This window comes from Limanda limanda, chromosome 3 (assembly GCF_963576545.1).
Source record: "Limanda limanda chromosome 3, fLimLim1.1, whole genome shotgun sequence".
Classification (NCBI taxonomy): Eukaryota; Metazoa; Chordata; class Actinopteri; order Pleuronectiformes; family Pleuronectidae; genus Limanda; species Limanda limanda.
In genome coordinates this window covers 23245853-23266598 of record NC_083638.1, presented here as the reverse complement: position 1 = coordinate 23266598, position 20746 = coordinate 23245853, and the positions used below count along the sequence as shown (strand labels likewise).

The 20746-nt window shown below is 40.5% G+C and overlaps 1 protein-coding gene and 1 pseudogene across 1 annotated transcript; one reads left to right on the top strand and one right to left on the bottom strand.

Annotated features, from left to right (window-relative positions):
- The first annotated feature begins 1667 nt into the window (after positions 1–1667).
- On the top strand, positions 1668–17279 carry LOC132998151 (AMP deaminase 3-like; annotated as a pseudogene).
- Positions 17068–19975, bottom strand: lyve1a (lymphatic vessel endothelial hyaluronic receptor 1a). Its single transcript, XM_061068473.1, has 6 exons — positions 19847–19975; positions 19511–19694; positions 19282–19421; positions 18571–18774; positions 18345–18417; positions 17068–18184 (listed from the first exon to the last, which is right to left on the bottom strand). Exons 1-6 carry the CDS (start codon positions 19932–19934, stop codon positions 17992–17994), a joined length of 882 nt encoding a protein of 293 aa, XP_060924456.1. The 5' UTR covers positions 19935–19975; the 3' UTR covers positions 17068–17991.
- Positions 19976–20746: the final 771 nt, after the last annotated feature.

Genomic DNA, 20746 nt, shown 5'->3' with positions numbered 1-20746 from the left:
AAATAAGCGCACACACGAGGCAATATGCTCATGAACTCTAGTATGCACCTATAAATATAAGCAAAAATTTCAGGTGTGCGCCTAGATAATGGGCTGCAGAACCAAGTCATAAGCTGGTATGAGCGCTAGAAATAATAAGATCCACGCCCCGCTGGCGAAAACTAGTCCCGACAGAAACAAGCGATCAAATAAACTACTCTGACACAAGCGATAGAATGATAGTTGCTGTCACTCGCCCGCTTACACAGAACCCGGAAGCGCTATCGCTGGCAGCGCTAGCAGCGCACCGATCCATAATTCCCATGACGTATTGCATCCTGGAGTCAGCTGATCATGATTCGCGAATCAAGGAGCAGATAGGATAATCAACAAGCACAGTTAGTAAGCGTGTGTATGATTGGCCATAAGGCTCTGATCCACTTCCTTCTGTAAGGAAGTGGATCAGAGCCGGACGTAGAGCCAGGAGACCGGAGTTCAGCCGTCCCTGCCCTGTCTAATGAGCTGACAGTTGTTGTTTTTTCTTATGTACATGTATGATGTTGAGTAAGTAAGAAACTTAAAGGACATTATATATATAGTGTTGTAACTAGAGCTGTCAAACGATTAAAATATTTAATCGCGATTAATCGCATTTTGTCATAGTTAACTCGCGATTAATCGCAAATTTGTATCTATTCTGAATGTTCCTTCATTTATTATTTTTCCATAATTTTACTTTCGTTTTAATGCTCTTATCAACATGGAAAAGTGGATTGGCTTGCTTTATGCAAATGTTTTATATTATTGAAAAACAACATTGCCAAACAGGGCGGTACAAAATAAAATTATAAAGTGCACATTTCAGGTAAACAAGGACTCAGCCTATAGTGCAGTTAAACCATGGCTTAATATTTTCTTTTTTTCAAGTTTGCTGTGAACATAGCAGTCAGTCCTCTTATTTCAGAAACAATGAACCATAACAGTTAGGTTACCAATAAAAGGTAAGCCTACTACTTCTTTGCTTTAAGCTAGCTACTCAAACAGACAAGCAACAAATAACAAACAAACAAAATACACAGGCAGGTGTCGGCCTACTTTGAAATAAATGAAACACAGAACTTTGTAGGGCTATTTGAGTCCTCCCCTTATTTGTGGAAAATGTATGAAATAAGAAGTACCCTATTTTTAAATAAATAAAAACATATAGCTGCAGCCTAATAGTGTAACGGACTGGGTTTATGTTTATGTTTGGTTTTGACGTATGCTCAGTAAAACACTGTTGAAGGAGCGCTCTGATGTCTGACGGTCATGAAGGGGTCTGGGTGGGACATGTGACTGTTTGGACCAATAGGATGGGGGGATCGGGGATCAATGAGGAAGTGAAGTGTTGATGTCTGCGAGAGACGGAGTAACAGCGAGAGGTGCACATGTTCGTGTAGAGGAAAATACCAGTTACTAAACCACGAAGAAGTTCCGTGTCCTGTGGGATGCTACAATAGCTTTAAAATATATATTTTAGGTGGCGAAATATTAAAACAAAAAGCGAGAGCAGGTCAGACTGGAGGCGAACACAGATACTGAAGCTGCAGCTCTGCTTTAACTCGAGTTAAAAAAATTGACGGCGTTAAAATGGGTTTGCGTTAACGCCGTTAATAACGCGTTAAACTGACAGCCCTAGTTGTAACACTATGGCACATGTAGGAGATAGTAATATGTTGTTCTACTGATCATGACCGTAAAACTGATTATATTTATAGCTATTAATGTCAAAATCAATCCTGATCTGTGAGTGTCACCATGGTTTCTTAATGTTATAATATTCTTGTTATTTATTTTTCAACAGTTGACTGCAGGTACAAGAGCAGTCTGAGTAATAAAGAATTTGGTTAAAACAAATGGTGTGATTTGTCCTACTTCCCCTACCATCTAAACCACCTAAAATACTGTGCAATTATTTTCCACCTATCAATGTAGGCCTTTATCTAAGCAAGGTCATGCCTTACCTTTTATAATCTGTTCAAACATGTTATTCCAGGTTGTTAACATTGATCAATAGTAGTATTACTTGGTTTGGCCAACGTTTTATAGTGGTGCGCCTAGATTTTTGCTGGTGCTCCCAATTTTTCTGGGTTAGGAGCACAGTGCTCCTAAGCCAAAAAGTTAGTCTGGAGCCCTGGCAGTGTATTACTGCCGTGACGGTCGCCATGCGCACCGTCACACACATCCTTTTTTTAGTAATGTGTATACTTGACTTAAACATGAGAATAATATACAGTGTAACTTGAACTTCATTTAAGATATGCATTGGCTATTCAGATTCTATGCACCTGCAATGCACTTGCATAGTAAACCATTGCTATCCGCTACTACCATAAGCTTTGTGGCTGAACCGTAAACACTTAGTGCCACACATCCTAAAACATTCCAAATCACAAAGCTGACTAGCTGCGCCAGTCAAGACATTCGCTGTTAAGAACGGTGCATGCTTCTGCAACTGCCTATTTTCACGCAGTTGTGTCGAAGGACTCGTTTAATTTATGGTTCTCCAAGGGTTGCGTGTAGCTGTGCGCACTCTGAACACGGCCCAGACACCAGACGTATGTTTTTTGTGACATTTTCAAGTCGAGGAAACTGGTAACTAATTTTGCCAAGATGCTGGAGAACATTTTCCTTCCTCTGTTTGAAGCCACTGTTAATCCACAGGAGCACAGAGAACTGAACGTTTTCCTCAAATATACGTAAGATGTCCTAAAAGATGAATTTTTACTGCTATTAAAGTACTACCACTTAACATTAACATAGTTAGCATCCAGTATTAAATGTCTGATAATATTTGATAATATAGTATAGTACAATTATAAGAAATTTGTGTTGTATTGCTTCGTAAATGTAGTATAACACATTTGTAGTAATACAAAATAAGTCTTAATCTTAAGATGTCCTAAAAGATGAATTTTAACTGCTATTAAAGTACTACCACTGTACATTAACTTAGTTAGCATCCAATATATAAATATAAATTGCAGGCCATCTGCGCGTCCTTGTACTCCGTCAATGGCGGGTTATATAGGTGGTCATACTTTCGGACCTCTTCAGTCAAGCGCTCTTCTACGTGGTCCATATTCCTTCTAAATCTTCCTTGATTTCTGCCGGTATTATAGGGCATGCAACCGGAAATGTGACTCCGGAAGGGATGTAGAGAGCAGACCAATCACAGCCTTGTGAGCTGCGTAAGGCTTGCGTAGCTTTGTCGTTAAGTTACAAAAATTGGGCGATGCACGCAAGAAGGGGAAAGCAAGCACGCAAGGGGCACATGCGCTTGAGTGTCCTTGCGTATCTCTGAAAACATAGAAGCATGCGCTGGCCTTAAGTCTCAACGTTACCTCCACGATACAGTGAACACCAGTATGGGGGGGTTAACATTTACTTTTTCCGTCTAAAACATTAAACATGGTGTTAACTATGATAACAAACTTCTAAAGTTCGTCGGAAACATTGATAATCACTATGTTATTACTCAGATTGGTTTTAAATGGGTAATCTTTCAAATAGCAACTTGAAAGCAGTATTAGCTCTCTCCAAAGTTCTCTAGCATGATTCTAGTAGTGACTAGAAGTTACCAGTATCAAATAATCACTTGGGGTGACACTCTAAGTGGGACGTCTAGTTGGAGGATAACCTTATTAGACTATGGTAATATTTCGAGTGTTTTATCTTACTTCATACCTAAATCCGGGAGCTTCTTTCTCTACATGTTTCATGGTAAAATCTCAGAAGGAAAAGAGTTTCTTCTTCCTGGGGAGTTCCCTTGAACGGAACACATAGTGCGCCCCTTTTTGTCAATAACTTTTACTACTCCTGAGGCTAGTAGCCTAAATTTCATGAGGGTTACACAAAGAATTAATGTATACAGAATTTTCTACAACAGACCCTAGTCGAGATATCATCTGTATAGTGCTTCACCGAGTCTGACCTGAGAGGACAACATCCACAGATATGGCTTTGAGTAAAGGTAAGCTTAGACCTCATGAGATATACTCGAGACATGTTATGCAAGATAAAAAGCAAAATGCTGGTGAACTCGAGTTAAGACTTAACTTTCTACAAAAAGGAGGAAATCAGCAGTTAAGTTAAGCATTTTTACTTTGTCCATTAAATGTCAGAACATTTCTAAAAAAACTTCCCAGACTCCAAGCAGATGTTTACGAGTGTATATTTGTGGTGTTCAGTTCATTGTCAGTTATGAAAAAGGAAAACAAAAAAAATCGAACATTTAAGAAGATTCGGCCATCAAACATTTAGTTTTTTTGGTCTAAAAGTTTTATCATCCAGCTCAGCAGCAGGAGAAAATATGTTTTTGTACAGTCGTAGCCTAGCTAGCTAGTCGCTAGGGACAGTAAAATTAGCATTTCAGCATGATGCTAATGTTTTATGTATAGTGTTAGCTAATAGGCTGGCTAGTGTGTGGGTTTAAAATACATTATACTATCAAGATGTTGCTCCATTGATAAAAATTAAGTACTGCTAATTTCATGTGATAGACGATGTCTGCCGTAGCAGTGACAGTGCTGGTTGTGTAGGAACAACAAAGCCCAGATATACTAAAAACCCAGCAGTGTGCTGCACCACAGAAGTTGTTTTATATATTTTAATATGGAGTTTGGAGAAAGAAACCAATGTTTTTAAAAATTACCCTGCAGCAGAACATCTGCAACAACCGCACCCTCACACAGGTACAACTGTGTGTTTACAAAACAGCAGAAACCAGACAGAGCAAGAGGGGTCCATGTGGGGGAAACAGGTTGTCTCTGTGTCCTGTGATCACGTGTCCTCTCACTATACCGTCTCCCTTCCAGCAGACATGCCTTGCCGATTCCCAATGGTAACTCCTAGTGAGGCACAGAAAGAGACTCAGATGCTGGTGGAGATCATTCTTATTGCGGTTTGTGTGACAGTAACATAACAATGCTCTGTCCTCCGGATATGTGCCTGTGTCCATAAGGTGATGAAGATCCCTACAGCATGGACAATATCCCAGAGAACGTCAACTATGAGCTGAAGATGAAGGATGGAATAGTGAACGTGTACGACAACGCTGAGGCGCTGATACAAAACCAGCCCCATGACCTTCCTTATCCAGACTTAGAAACATTCTCCATCGACTTCGGCCATTTGGGGAATCAGATACAATGGAGAGCTGAGGATCTTGTCATGGATGCCATTTTAAAAAAACAACGTAAATTTCGGGTTGGGAGAGGGGAGGATGGCAACCCTGGGCACAGTAGCTCTGCGTGCTGTGCACACGGCCCAGACACCAGGCGTATGTTTATAAGTGACATTTTCAAGTCGAGGAAACTGGTACCTAATTTTGCCAAGATGCTGGAGAACATTTTCCTAACTCTGTTCAAAGCCACGGTTAACCCACAGGAGCACACATTTGTAGTGATACAAAATAAGTCTTAAACTTTTTGATTTTATTTGACTGATAAATTACATTTGTGACATGGTTTTATTTTTTCCTTGACACGCACCAGACTTCAACTCCACAATTGTTTGTGTGTGTCTGTGTGTGTACAGGTGTCAGGATTTGACAGCATTGACGATGAGTCCAAAGAGAGCAACCACATGTTCTCCGACAGTAGCCCCAAACCAGAGCAGTGGACTGCAGATGAAAACCCTCCCTACAGTTACTACATGTTCCACATGTATGCAAACATCATGGTCCTTTACAACCTCAGGAAGTAAGAGCTAATCCACCTCATCCTCCTCTTACTACACACACCTCAGTACAGGACAGTTGACTTTACAGTCTGTAGCAGCCGACCTGGTGAGTCCAGCACCAGTGAGGGGGACACTTTACTTTCTAGAGCTCTCATTGAAGGAAGTGATAAATCATCGGACAGCAAGAGGATTCCAAGTATAGAACAACCAGCTTATGAGAGTAGCCGGGGCATCTCAATATAAAGCTGATATCTATAAACACAAAGATGAACAAAACAACACTCTTCTGATTCTCTCGTGTGTTGAGTGTATTATGTCCTTTATTTGTCAGGGAACGTGGACTGAGCACCTTCCAGTTCCGCCCACACTGTGGAGAAGCTGGATCGGAAACTCATCTGGTCTCTGCCTTTCTCTCTGCTGACAACATCTCACACGGACTCAACTTGAAAAAGGTACTCGACATGCGTCAAGAGGGATTTTTAAACCTACTGTTACAGTTTTAAGTTCAGATGCAGAATAAATCAGGAACAAGGATTAATGCTTCCAAGAACAACACTCTCTTCTGATTCTCTTGTGTGTTGATTGTGTATTATGTCCTTGTGTGTCAGGGAACGTGTGTCAGGATTTGACAGCGTCAACGATGAGTCCAAACACAGCAATCACATGTTCTCCTTCAGGAGCCCGAAACCAGAGCAGTGGACTGCAGACGACAACCACTCACTAATTTCTTATTGCGGATTGTACGACAGCAACATAACTATGCTCTGTCCTCCAGATATGTGCCGTGTCCATTAGGTGATGAAGATCCCTACAACATGGATACCATCCCAGAGAACCTCCACTTTGAGCTGAAGATGAAGGATGGAGTAGTTCATGTTTACCACAACAATGACAGGCTGATGCAAAACCAGCCCCATGACCTTCGTTATCCACTATTAGCAAATTTCGCCAACAACTTCCGCCATCTGCTGGCCATGATTGCAGATGAACCCAAGTAAGTTGACTCTTCAGTTATAACGGATGAAAGAAAAAAAATAAGCCCTCGTTGCAAAACTGGTTGTTTCTGACTAAGTAGAACTTAATCACACGCGTAGAGTTGCGTACGTTACAGACGTTTCAATTTCTTACAATCAAAGTTCTACCTCCACGAGATGCTCAACGAGATGGCCGAGCTGAAGGAGCTGAAAAGTGTTCCTCACAGAGATTTCTACAATTTCAGGAAGGTTAGTCCAACCACCGATGTTATGAAGAGTTTGAAATCCAACATAGTTTCCCAAAGATAACCTCTGGGAAAATACTCAACATGGGACGTTACATTCTGAAGGAAGACATTTTAAAGCAGCCAAATTGTCCAGCAGACTTAACAAATTGCTTGTTTTTCTCAGGTGGACACACATATTCATGCAGCTGCCTGTATGTCTCAGAAGCACCTGCTGACTTTCATTCAGAAAACGTACAAGACCAATGCCGACCGTGTGGTGCTGGAGACGACCAGACAAAATTTTACACTGCAGCAGGTTTTCCACAGCCTCGATATAGACCCAAATGAGCTGACTGTGGACTCTCTGGATGTACATGTGGTGAGCATAAACGTGTATATTATGTAGTACCTGTACTACCTGGCCCAGATGCCAATTGCTATGTCACCTCTTAGCAACAACAGCCTGTTCCTAGAGTACTCTAAAAACCCGCTGAAAGAGTTCCTGCACAAAGGCCTGTGTGTGTCCCTGTCCACAGATGACACCCATGCAATTCCACTACACCAAGGTACACACAAACTAACAAGTAACACAGTGTTAAGACAGACTGCCCTTCAGTATCTCACATTCATGACTTGATATCATGCTGGACTCTAGCAAGAGCTTTGCAGTGCAGATCATTCTTATGTGTTGTATGTGTGACTCTAGGAGCCACTGATGGAGGAGTACGCCATCGCAGCTCAGCTGTGGAAGCTCAGCACATGTGATCTTTGTGAGATAGCCCGGAACAGTGTTCTGCAGAGTGGACTCTCTCACCAGGTACAGAGACACTTCCAATCCACATCTCCATCACGTTTCAACAAGATTCAACACATTCGTCTACAAACAATTTTTTTATATATTCACAGGAGAAGAAGCACTTCAGGTAGTTCACTTGGGCGTGAACTACATGAAAGACGGACCCGAAGGGAACAATATCCATCGGACCAATGTAGCACAGATCTGTATGGCCTACAATGGAGCGCTGAGGATCTTGTCATGGATGCCATTTTTAAAAAATAACGTATTTTTCAGGTTGGGAGGGGGGAGGATGGCAAATGGAACTGGCAACCCTGGGCACAGTAGCTGTGCGGGCTCAGCACACGGCCCAGATAACAGAAGTATGTTTTTTAGTGACATTTTCAAGTCAAGGAAGCTGGTACCTAATTTTGCCAAGATGCTGGAGAACATTTTCCTTCCTCTGTTAAAAGCCACTGTTAATCCACAGGAGCACAGAGAACTGCACGTTTTCCTCAAATACGTAAGATGTTCTAAATAATCATGTATAATTTATTCGTAATTCATGCATTTGTTCCCAGGGAAGAAACCTTCCACCAGTTTGATCAGTTCAATTTAAAGTTTAACCCAGCGGGAGCGAGTGAACTTCGAGAGATCTTCCTCAAAACGGACAACCTTGTTTCTGGAGTGTATTTTGCTCGGATCATAAAGGTATCAAGTCATGTTATCTTGCAGTTAAGTCAGAACGAATGCAGGGACAGTTGAATACACTCTATTTCTCTCTTTTAATAGGAAGTGGCCCATGACCTGGAGGAGAGTCTGTATCAGCATGCAGAGCCTCGTGTGTCCATCTACAGACGCTGTCCAGAGGAGTGGGACAAACTGTCCAAGTGGTTCATCAATCACAGTCTGTAGCAGCCGACCTGGTGAGTCCAGCACCAGTAAGGGGGACGCTTTACTTCCTAGAGCGCTCATTGAAGGCAGTGATCAATCATTTGTTTTACACAAGAGAGCTCCCTACTACTACGACTGCAGAAGACATTTTCCGCTCCGTGGACGTGGTATTTGAGTTCAGTGAGACTAAGCTGGGACATGTGCATCGGTATCACAACTAAAAACTCAATGGTTGTGTGGAGAATACTGGAAAAAGCGCAGAATGGATCTTGGAACCATTGTTTTTTGCATGAAAATAAAAACACAAAAAAAAAAACACAACTCAACAAAACAAACTGAAAATAAAATAAACACTGAAAACAGGTGACGTGTCACTGTGTGTTGCGTGCCTCCTGGCGATGTTAGGCACGTGGAAAAGCATAATGTTTCTACCTGGGCTGTGAGGTCCTTCCAGTTCAACGTTCAGAGCAAGAGTGAGCAAGGAGACTGAGGGCTCCTCTATTTATATGCTGCCTCTCACAGACTCCTCCCCCTTGTCTATTCCACTGTGATCCTTTAATTCCATAACTGAATAAAAATACACTTATTTATATATTTATTGTCATTCATGATACCGTGTATCTATTTATATATTATATTTTATTGGACATAAGTGATATATTTATTTATATTGTACTTAAAATAAAATTGTGACTAAACTGAATTTCGTAACGATAAACTGATTTTTTTTAACTCACCTCTCAAATTACATGTTATTAATTTGAGTTGTCTACATCCATGTATTGTTTTTGTAATAAATCATTTTGTTATTACTACTTTGTGACGTCTACGAATCGTCTTTTTTTTATTACTGAACTGTGACTTGGGATTTTAAGCGAATTTTGTATAGATAAACTGTGATTGTTTTAACTTGCATATCAAATAACATATTATTAATTTCCTTAGTTTTTATTTGAGTTTCTACATCCATGTATTCGTTTTGTAATCCATCATGTTATTATTACTTAGTAAAATCCAAGAATTGACTATTTTTCAATAGTACATCAATACATATATATATATATGCATATATATGTGTGTTTATTCTTTTTGATCGATGTAATTTTTAAAATATGTTGTACAGAAAATCTGGACTTAGATAAAAACTGTTGTTCTCAAGTTAGAAGGGTTTAGGTTTAGGCAAAGGTCCATAGTGGTTAAGGCAAGGATCCATGGTTAGGTTTTAGGCAGAGAGACTTAAGTTTAGGCATGGGTTAAAAATTGGTTAGGGTTAAGGCAATAGGCCACGGCCAGTCTTATTGAGTCTAGTTTGGAGGTTAGGTTTAGGCATGGGACCATTGTGGTTAGGGTAAGGGCAAGACTCTAATTTTAAGTTTAGAAAGAGAGAGTGTGTGAGTTAGGTTTAGGCAATAATAGAGTAGGTTTAGGCTTGGGTAGAAAATGTTTAGGATTAGGGCCCTAGTCCACGGCCATGATTCTAAACCCACTGTACACTCTATGAATTGGGTCTCCTGAGTGCTGAATATTATCTTCATTCTAGTTAAATGCCCCGTGTTGTTTAGGAGTCATGAAGTATTCACAAAATTGTTGAATTTATCTTAACATTCAGGCCAATTGGTTCTTTCGTGTTTAGGAGGAACATCCATCTACTCTCCAATTTCTTTCATTCTATATCTGTCCAAGACAAATTGTATTGAAGGTCTGTTACTCCAAGTGATTGTGGTCCATGTAATATGAGGTGTTTGTCTAGAGGAGCATTTGTGTTTTTCTTGTGTCTCAAATTATACCTGTGTTGTACCATTCTTGTGGCTATGTAATTTTTTGTTTCTCCTACATACTGTTTTCCACATTTTTCACAGAATAGTATGTACACGCAATTGGACGTCTGTGGTGTGAAATGCTGTGAAATTATGAAATTGGACTTGGCGTGTGTGTTTCTGACGAATTTACCTTTACAAAACACAGTTTTTCTTGTGATGCATTTGTGTGAGTGTTGCCTTAACTCGCAGCTCTTTTAAGTTTGTATTCCTCCAGTAATCCTTGATTTTTTTATCATTGTTTGAAAATTGTTCTTAAGTTTGTTGTTCATTACTCCACTCATACTAGATAATGTTGTAATAGGAGGAATCATTTCTCTATCTATTTGTGGTTTTTCTTATTTATAGTTTTTTTTAATATGCCCTATTTCGTAACAATATTTTAACTGCTGCTGGGAATTCTGAATTGCGTGTACATATTCTGCGTAAACTCAGCAGCTTGTTTTAAAGAGCTGTGCACGTGTATCAATGTCCTTAAAATAAACCTTGATGTCCAATTTATGTCATTGTGTGAATGTCGGTGCATTGAATACCGTGGTGTCCAGAAAGTCCACAGACTGGTCATTTGAAGTTTACTTCATATTGATGGAAGCATCTTGTGTGTTCAATATGTTAACAAACTCATCAAACTCCTCCTTGGAGTTGTTCCAAATCCCCCAAATGTCATCTAAATATCTAAAATAATTGAGTGGCCTTTTGGGGCATATTCTTTCCAGTCTGCCATTAAAATATTGGCATAGGCGGGTGCAAATTTTTTGCCCATTGGCGTCCCATTGATGTGTAAATAAAATTGTCCATTAAACTCAAAATGAGATTGATTTTCCAACAATTGTAATAGCGCCTGATCCGGCCTTTTGATGTTAGGATTTTTTTCTTCATGTGGTACAGTCCATTCTGCACCTTATGAATTTTTGGCAGCATATAAAATCTCCTAGCCCTCGGGTGGCTCTTCCCTTCTAAATTTTGCGACGCCGGCGAACTAGTTCTGGCAGGCAACTCGAGCTGCGCCAGTCATGTGACATACATCATTGTTGTTGTGAGGTTGGTACATATACAGGGTAGTTGATTACATACATTTTCAATCCGGTGCACTTTGAAAGAAATTAATATGGCAGTCATAATCTACTTGTGGTGTGAGAAACAGTGCACAGACACACTGAGCAGTAAATGGTTCAGTCAACTCTACAATAGGAACTTTTATAATACTTTAAATAATAACACTATTTTGCAGCATAAATAACACAAATCAGATCAACGTTGTCACTGATATAATGCTGCAACTTTCTCATAAAGAGCCACCATGTGATATGTCTTTAGTGCAACAAAGTTTTCAACTGACATACACAGGGCAACTAGTCTGTTTTCGCACCTGAAGAAAATTACCATCTGCTAGTACAGAATGTGGACATCGAGTTGTTAATTCTTTATGGACTGATTGAGGCTCTCATCAAACATCAGCACAAAAACTGCCCAGCCTTGTTGACGCCATAAAGAAGCTGTTTCTTGATATATGGTGCCATTCCGAATTTAGTTATGTACCCTGTTTTATCCGTGCCGCAGGTGAACGTCTTGGCGATGTCCGAATCGGGAAACATTCTTTGAAAATTTAAGAAATTCCTTCATTGGATGTGAGAGAGTGTTGTGTCGAGACACCACAACACTCCTGCGCCCTATCGTCACTCTGAGGTCTGTAGAAGTTGAAGCAGCCGCAACTGAGTTAACGTTAGCAACCCTAGCATTAACGTCACTAGCTTCAACTTTCGTACTCGTACTGGGTGGTGTAACAATGTTAGCCAGGTAAGGTGTTGCCCAATGTTTGATGGACAACCGCTGTCTGCGTGCCGCAACGGATTTGTGGCTAGCGCCTTGCATCTGTGACCAGAGAGCATTGACCCCCATTGAAGCTACACTCATTTTGCTTTTACAGACCGAACAGTTAGCCTCTCGTCATTCCCAGCGGCGGGCTTCAACCAGGGCTAAACCGCTCGTGTTCCAACTACGACTCTGCGAATTTACACTTCCCCATCGCCTATTCCGTTGAAGCCATATAAATAATTAATAGCGCAATATTTGCAACTAGCCGTCCTCTACACGGATTATTCGACTGACAAGCGCTATTAGTGCCGCGGTCTCATGCTCTGAGACAAACGTTGCCTAGCAACGCTGCTCGAGGCCCATCCCCTCTTGAACGCCAGATATTTTTTGTTGCGCTGTTGTGAGGACTAGAATAAATGAATTAAAATACATTTTTAAAATCTTTGGACAAATATGTTATTCACATCGAAAAACAAAAACAAAAAATGGCGCACTTAACAGTTCCACTAGGTAGCATATTCTCTCGCAGGCCAATGCGCCTACAGGGAATTGCCCCGCCGCAGCGGCGAATGGCGCACACATAGCAGATACTCTGAGGCTAGTAGAGGTCTAAACTTAAAACACATGTAACGGGTCTTGAATTTGAAAAAGATTCAAGAATTTTAATGCTTTTAAGGGTCGTGACTTTCCTGCGGCGGCGGATGGCGCACATACCAGTCTCACTAGGTCAGTGATGCCAGGGTTACGGCCCGCGGGCCGGACCCGGCCCGACTGTACATCACATCTGGCCCGCGGGTGATAAGGGGAGAATATAAATTTTAATTTAATTTTGATGGAATTAAAAAAAAAATTTAAATTTTCGGTGGACTCCGTTAGTTGGTCTGTTGCTGCTGCCCGCCTCAGCTGCAGCAGCGCCGGTAGTGCTGATCGAGATGTCAAAGAAGAGGAAGGTCGACACTGAAGCTCGCATCTTTCAGGATAGATGGAGAGAAAATTATTTCTTTTGGGAAGTAGGAGGCAAACCCGTGTGTCTTATCTGTCGTCAACAAGTGGCTGTACTAAAGGAGTACAACATCAAACGACACTATGAGACCCACGCCGAGAAATACGGCGAGTACACAGGGCAACTCCGGACTCAAAAGCTAAACGAGCTAGCATCATCGCTACAGAAACAGCAAGCCGTATTCTCCAAATGTCGAGATACACACGAAGGTTCGTTTTATTTGAATACATATGTAACGAACTGATAGTTGAGTTCTGTTCTGTTTGACTGCTTGATATGTGGTTGTTATGAATGTTCCGCTAAGTACACCGTGTTGAATAAGTACTGAGATGTCCTGAGTGTCTGTGAATAGGTCGGGGTCGGACATGTGACAGTTCTTGACCAATGGCTGTGTGGGATGACAGGCTCTCATTGGCTGGTTCGTTGGCGTGTCAGGGGTGAATGAGGAAGTGGAGGGAGAAGACGAGTGTTGATGGATGGATAGATAGATAGATAGATAGATAGATAGATAGATAGATAGATAGATAGATAGATAGATAGATAGATAGATAGATAGATAGATAGATAGATAGATAGATAGATAGATAGATAGATAGATAGATAGATAGATAGATAGATAGATAGATAGATAGATTACTTTCCGAAGGGAAATTAAGTTGTCATAGCAGCCGGTACATTTGAATACAATAAAATACAAAAAAACAATACAATAGAATAAAATAAAAAATATTGAGGTAGAAAGAATAAAAAACAGAAGCACAAGATAAAATAAAATAGGTAGATAAGGTGCAGTGGCAAGATGATGGTAATAGTACTGATGATATGATGGTAATGTTATTGTTAGACAGTATATAAGAATAGTACAGTATATATAGTATATAACATAATATATATTTATATATGATAGTAATTATACCAATATAAAAGCAGTATATAGTAATAATGGCAGCAACAGTATATATAATAATAATAGTAATAGTGATATAATAATAGTAATTATAACATGTACACATGTATAAATATGTGTATATAGACTTATGTATACAAAGAATATACAGAGAGTATGATATAATATATGATATATAGTAGAGGTATGAATATGAATATAAGTATTTGACTATACAATAGGTCATATAATATACTATGAGTTTAAGAATATGTAGACAGAGTGTGCAAAAGACAATATTAGGAGTTTGATGTTAGGAGTGAAGAGATAGGAATAAGAAGTGGACATGTTCATGTTAACTTTAATAAAGTTACAAATATAAGAAGAAGTTCTGTGTCGTCTGTGAAGCGGGGATGTTACAATATCTTCTTCAACTCTATTGAAAGAGGAGTGTCTCAATTTCGTTATACCTATAATGACAATACATTTCATTTCATTTCAAGGGGCAGTGAAGGCAAGCTACATCATCTCTTGGGAAATTGCTAAGGCATCGAAGCCTTTCTCAGAGGGTGCATTTGTCAAGACCTGCATGCTAAAGGCAGCCGAGCTAGTGTGTCCTGACAAGCGACAAGCTTTAGCTAACATAAGCTTATCGAGGCCTACAGTGACGGAGAGGGTTGAAGAACTTTCTGGTGATTTGAAGAGTCAACTAAAAGACAAGGTTAAGTCCTTCATCGCATTCTCTATTGCTCTTGACGAGAGCACTGACGTGACTGATGTAGCTCAATTAGCGATATTTATTCGCGGAGTGGATGCTTCCCTGAATGTCACTGAGGAGTTTGTGTCAGTCGTGCCAATGACAGACACCACAACAGCTAACGACTTGTTTATTAGCCTTGTCGGGGCCCTGGACAAACTGGAGGTGGACTGGAGTCGCGCTGTCAGTGTGGCTACCGACGGTGCGCCTTCTATGATAGGAAGAAAGGCAGGAGTAGTTGTGAAGTTCAGAGAAAAGGTAAATGCGGCTAATCCAGAGCAAGTATTCTGGAACTTTCACTGTATACTGCACCAAGAGGCTTTGTGCTGCAAGAGTCTGAAAATGGACCATGTCATGCGTGTTGTTATTGACACTGTGAATTTTATCAGAGCAAGAGGACTTAACCATAGACAATTCGACGCTTTTTTATTGGAAAACGACATTCATCATGGCCTTCCCTATCACACCGATGTGCGTTGGTTGAGCCGAGGCGCAGTGCTCAAACATTTCTACAAATTACGCACAGAGATAGCCGAGTTCATGCAGGGTAAAGGGAAGCCTGTGGTTGAATTGGACAATCCAGAATGGACCAGGGATCTTGCCTTTTTAGTGGACATTACAGAACACCTAAATGTGTTGAATGTTAATATGCAGGGCCGCAACAAAGTCGTCACAGAGTTTTATGATAGTGTTCGTGCTTTTCAAAGTAAACTGGCATTATGGAAGACGCAGCTCTCCAAGCGCAATGCAGCCCACTTCCCCTGTCTAAAATCTCTGCCTGTCAATCATCAGAGTATGGACAAGTACGCAAACTTGCTTTCCGGACTCAGGCATGAGTTTGACAATCGATTCACGGTTTTTAATGAACTGGAAAAGGACTTTGCGCTTTTTCGCTCTCCATTCACCATTGACGCTTCCGAGGTCCCAGAGGCGATCCAAATGGAACTGATAGAACTGCAGTGTTGCGCACAGTTGAAGGATAACTACGCATCTGTTGCAATCGAATCCTTCTATCAATCCTTGCCACCACAGTACCCAATGCTCACGGCCTTTGCAGGTAAAATACTTTGTATGTTTGGGACAACATATTTATGTGAGCAGGCCTTCTCTGTGATGAATATCAATAAATCGAAAATGCGCAATCGCCTGACGCACGGACATCTGAATGATGTTATGAAAATAGCCACTGCCCAGAAACTGTCCCCCGATATGGACAAGCTGGTGAAAATTAAAAGGTGTCTGGCTTCGACAAGTAGCTGAAGTAGGCTGGTCTCCCAATTTATCATTTCCAGTGTGATATGGGGGGGGAGGGAATAAAAGGGGCTGGGGTTGACTGATAGCCAGGCTAGTGCCATAAAGGAACATGGGTGTGTGGAAATATGGGTTGGTGACTGGTGATGACTGGCAAAGTTAATGTGCCTCATCTGTTATTGAGCCAATTTAGTTTTTAGATAGCTCATATGTGCCTATTTTTTCAAGAACCGTTTTGTTTTACTAATTCCTACTGGATATTCAATCACATGGTCTAATGTTGGACTACTTTATTCTGGCGCTTTCTTTCTGTGACTTGTTTAGGCCTGGCCTTCTTTTAATTGGCCTTATTTTGCATTGACTTGTTTTCATGTGCAAGCCTTCAATAAATATAATAAAAGTAATTAACAGTTTACACTTGTGTTATTTATAGGAAATGTGTTTTGTTGGCACCTAGTCTATTTTGTTGCATTTCTAATTTATAAATGTAGGCTACTTGCATGGATAGGAAAATGTAACGTTTTTAGAGGGTAACTGTCTCCTGCTTTAGGCTATGTAATTTTAGGCCTCATTGTGAGGCTATTTTGGTGCCGATGCAATTTCTTATTTTCAGTCCGAAAGTGTAATCCGGCCCCCTGAGGTCTTGCTTGAAAAAATCTGGCCCCCTGTCCAATTTCACCCTGGCATCCCTGCACTAGGTAGTAGATCCTCCTACAGGCAATGCGCCTATGGAGAATGGCCACACCGCTGCGGTGAATGGTTCCACTACTTAGCATATTCTTTCATAGTAGTTCCTGTGGTAAGCGGGTTGTTTCTGGGGACTCTAAGGGGGTTTTAACGGAAGGGGGTTCTTTGAGAAGAGTTGTTGTGGAATGAAACGGATAATAAACCCCCTTTCGAAGTCCCACTACAGAGACACTTCCAATCCACATCTCCATTACGTGTCAACAAGATTCAACACATTCGTCTACAAACAATTTTTCATTTATTGTTTATTCACAGGAGAAGAAGCACTTCTTGGGCGAGAACTACCTGAAAGACGGGTCCCGAAGGGAACGATATCCGTCGGACCAATGTGGCACAGATCCGCATGGCCTACAGACACGAGACACTGTGTAATGAGCTGAGCTTCATAGTGGAAGCAGTGAAGTCTGAAGTCGTAAATTCCCAAAGTGACTGAAACAGACATCACATTAGTCTATGCATGCTGAGCTCAAACATACGTCAACATACCTCACCAAAGATAAACTTTTCAAATTAGCTTTATTTTGAAAAGGGCCATTTAGTGACTGTGATGATTAAATAATAATTTAAAAAACATATCAGTTAAAGTACTATGTTAAGCTGGTCCCATGATGAAAAAAACAAGGTTATGTTGGGTCTCAAGGGTTTAGACAAAACTACAGAGCTGCACGTGTGTACTACAGTTTCACATACTTGTGATTACACAAAACTCACTATGTATAAACACTTGTACTTTACATTCCATTTCATGATAGGGGTGTGTGAACTAAACTGTTGGAAACATGACACCTTTCAGGCATTGTATACACTGCACATTGTCCATAAGAACACTTGTTGAGAGCTTTCCACACTGTTATTTTAGACAGGTCTGATAGGAGAGATGGATGATGTCTGGGACACTTCCTTCGTCTCTGCCTTAAATAGAAAGAGGTCTCAGTGATACCTAAGCTGTTCAAAAGGTGCCTACAAAAGTTTATTTTACATGTATCTACAGCAACAAAAAGTGTTAAAATAGTAAAATCATCATTCTTTAAAATGATTGGATGTCAAACATCGCCATCCAGTGGCTGGACAGCACAGGTCATGACATCAGACGCTAAAAATCTACAAACACATCCAGTGCAACTTGCGCAAAAATAAAATGCACTTTAGGATCCTTTTGTTACATCACTATCAGACAGATTAAGAGACACTTCATTGTCCTCGTCCGCCACTTGTATCTTCTCCTCGTCTTGAGAGTCCTCCTCGGTTTGCTCCACACTCTTCACACACGTCCAGTCTTCTGTCTCAATGGACTCCTGCTGCTGCTTCATGTCAGAGCTCTGAGACCCAATCCTCCTCCTGCTCAAAGAGGAAACACATACAATGTACTGTAATAACCAAGGAAAACAGATTTGATAAAAGGAGCAGATCACCATCATTCAGTAACAAAACATAATTGAACAAATAAAAGAACTAGGTAATAATTTTGTATAGTATTTTCATGTAGAAAACCACTTACGACTTCAGGTAGACAATGAGGATAATTGCAGCAAGAAGAAGTCCGCAGGTTGAGGTGATGAGAACAACCTTTCCTGGAACATTAAAAACATGAGAGGAACAGAACATCAGTCATAAAAACATAACATCCAAGCATTTATGATAAAAGGTCTTTAGTTATATATTTTTTTACAAAGTAAAAATAAATTCCTCCATAGAGTTTATTCTTGTGAAGAAGACTCTTGTACCTCCTGCAGAGCGAATTGCACTGCCGACGTATCGAGCTGGTTCTACCTCCTTGTCTCTGGGTACAGGAGCTGAGGAGGAAGAGGAGCGAGGCGAGGAGGAGGAAGATGTAGACTGTGTCGTCTGGGTGGAGTGTGTTTGCTCTGAGTGATCGCTGCTGTTCAGGGGGCTGGTAGTTGTTGCATCCTTCAATTGTATTACTGCGTCTGTGAGTGAAGACCATGACAGATTAGATTATAAATTATAAATACATGTAATTTAATGAATCCAAATCTGTGGAATTCATTTGTTTTAACATTCAGGGAAAACTTCTATCTGCCTCCCACTTGCAGCTATGTACTGATTTTTATATCCTTATACAGCTTTACTGACAGAGTGTAGGAAAATATTCAAACTGTATTTCTGAATGGTTGTAATGGTACTTCATTGATACACATTTAAAAATCATGTTAAGGAAACACATCGAGACTGTGGAGGTTTTAAACAAACTCTTCACGTTCCCTCTGAATTCAACCGTACTTTACATTCATTATCTTCTCCATTCAGATTTTGAAGCAAAATAATTTTATTTATCCCAAAATATATAGAATAATTTATAAAATGCAGTGAATCTAGGCTGAGTCTGAGATTTACACATTAAAATCTTCAATAACCTGCTGTAATTAAATGAGGGTTGAAGCACTAGAGAGAATTGAAGATAAACAAGTTAATACCTGATTCATTGAAGCAGTAGGCATCAAACTGTTTCGTCACAGATGCTCGCCATGGCACCAAACCTGTCCGGCCTTGTCCACAGGTAGAAAGTGACTGGATGCGGGGAATGACTGCAAAATGTTCATCAATCCATCCATACCTAAACAAAATAAAAAATATTAAACCCATGACAACAGGCTTATTAGGATCTGACTGAACTGATCCTGGGCATTTCTTCTCTGGTCCTACCTGCACGTTTCTAATCCTCTGTTGAGCGCGTTCTTCACTTGGGCTTTGGAGGCGATGTCCACTCCCAGGGACAAGCAGAGGCTCCGAGCTTCAGAGGCATTGAAGGCGTACTGAGGCTGGTTGAGGTGATTCAAGGAGCTGACCTGGAAAACTCCAGCAATACTTTGGTTCATTGCTGGGAAAACTGGAACAAAACAGCAAATACAACATTTTCACATTTAGGTTGAACTGTAACATGAGAAAAAAAAAATACATTTTACTGCTGCATATACACGGTTAGTTACATGGTAGACATATACAAAGTGATAGATATTAAATCAGGTGGAAATGACTCACCTCTGATGTGGCTAGTGTCAATACTTTGACCACAGATGACTGAAGTAAAGGACATCACAGCCGTGAGGCAAAGCCAGATCATATTCATGACTGCAGCGAGTGGAGACTGACGACAAGTGCTGCACAGTTAATGTGTCTCCGAGCCAAATGACAGGGTTAAATAGAGTTGATTCTGTTCACTGGAGTCTCTGGACGCTCATTGTCAGAAAGAAGAGGAAAAGGAAGAGGGAAGTGCTGCACACAAGTCAGATTATGAGACCATCATATGTCCTAAGAGCAGGCCCCGGGAGACAAAGATATAAAACTAATATGTCAGCAGGACACAAAGCTGAGAGAAATTTATTAGGAAGGAAGGTTATCACAGGAACTTTCAATATTGGTGCTTTCATGAACTAGTGTGACCTTCTCTTCTGGCAAAGATAGAAAAAAAGAGAATGATGTGAGCAGTGGGAAAAGTGATACGGGTATTTTTCTCTACCACGTACTTACATACGTACTTCACATTATATTATGTTAACCTTTGGTTATTATTATATTTATATCAGTTAATGGAATGATTCTTTGCTCGCTGTAAAAGGAGTAGAATTTGTTCAGAGTCAGATCAAAGAAAGGAAGCGGAAAAAACCCACTTATTATTATGACTTAGCTGCGACCTAAACAAAAAGGATAATTTGAGCTGCTCCTTAAATAAGTTTTATGCTCAGAGCAGAGCACGTATAAATCTTGTTAAATCTTGTATAGAAACATTGGTTTTCAACACGTGATAAAAATCGGCGCTCATAAAGCAAATGATTTGCGCTGTTACTGACATCTAACTGAGGGCGCTCTGTCCAAATGATTTCCTCCCTCGGGGCCTCACTCAGTCATGAACACACTTATGATCTCTGGTGTCCTCCGATG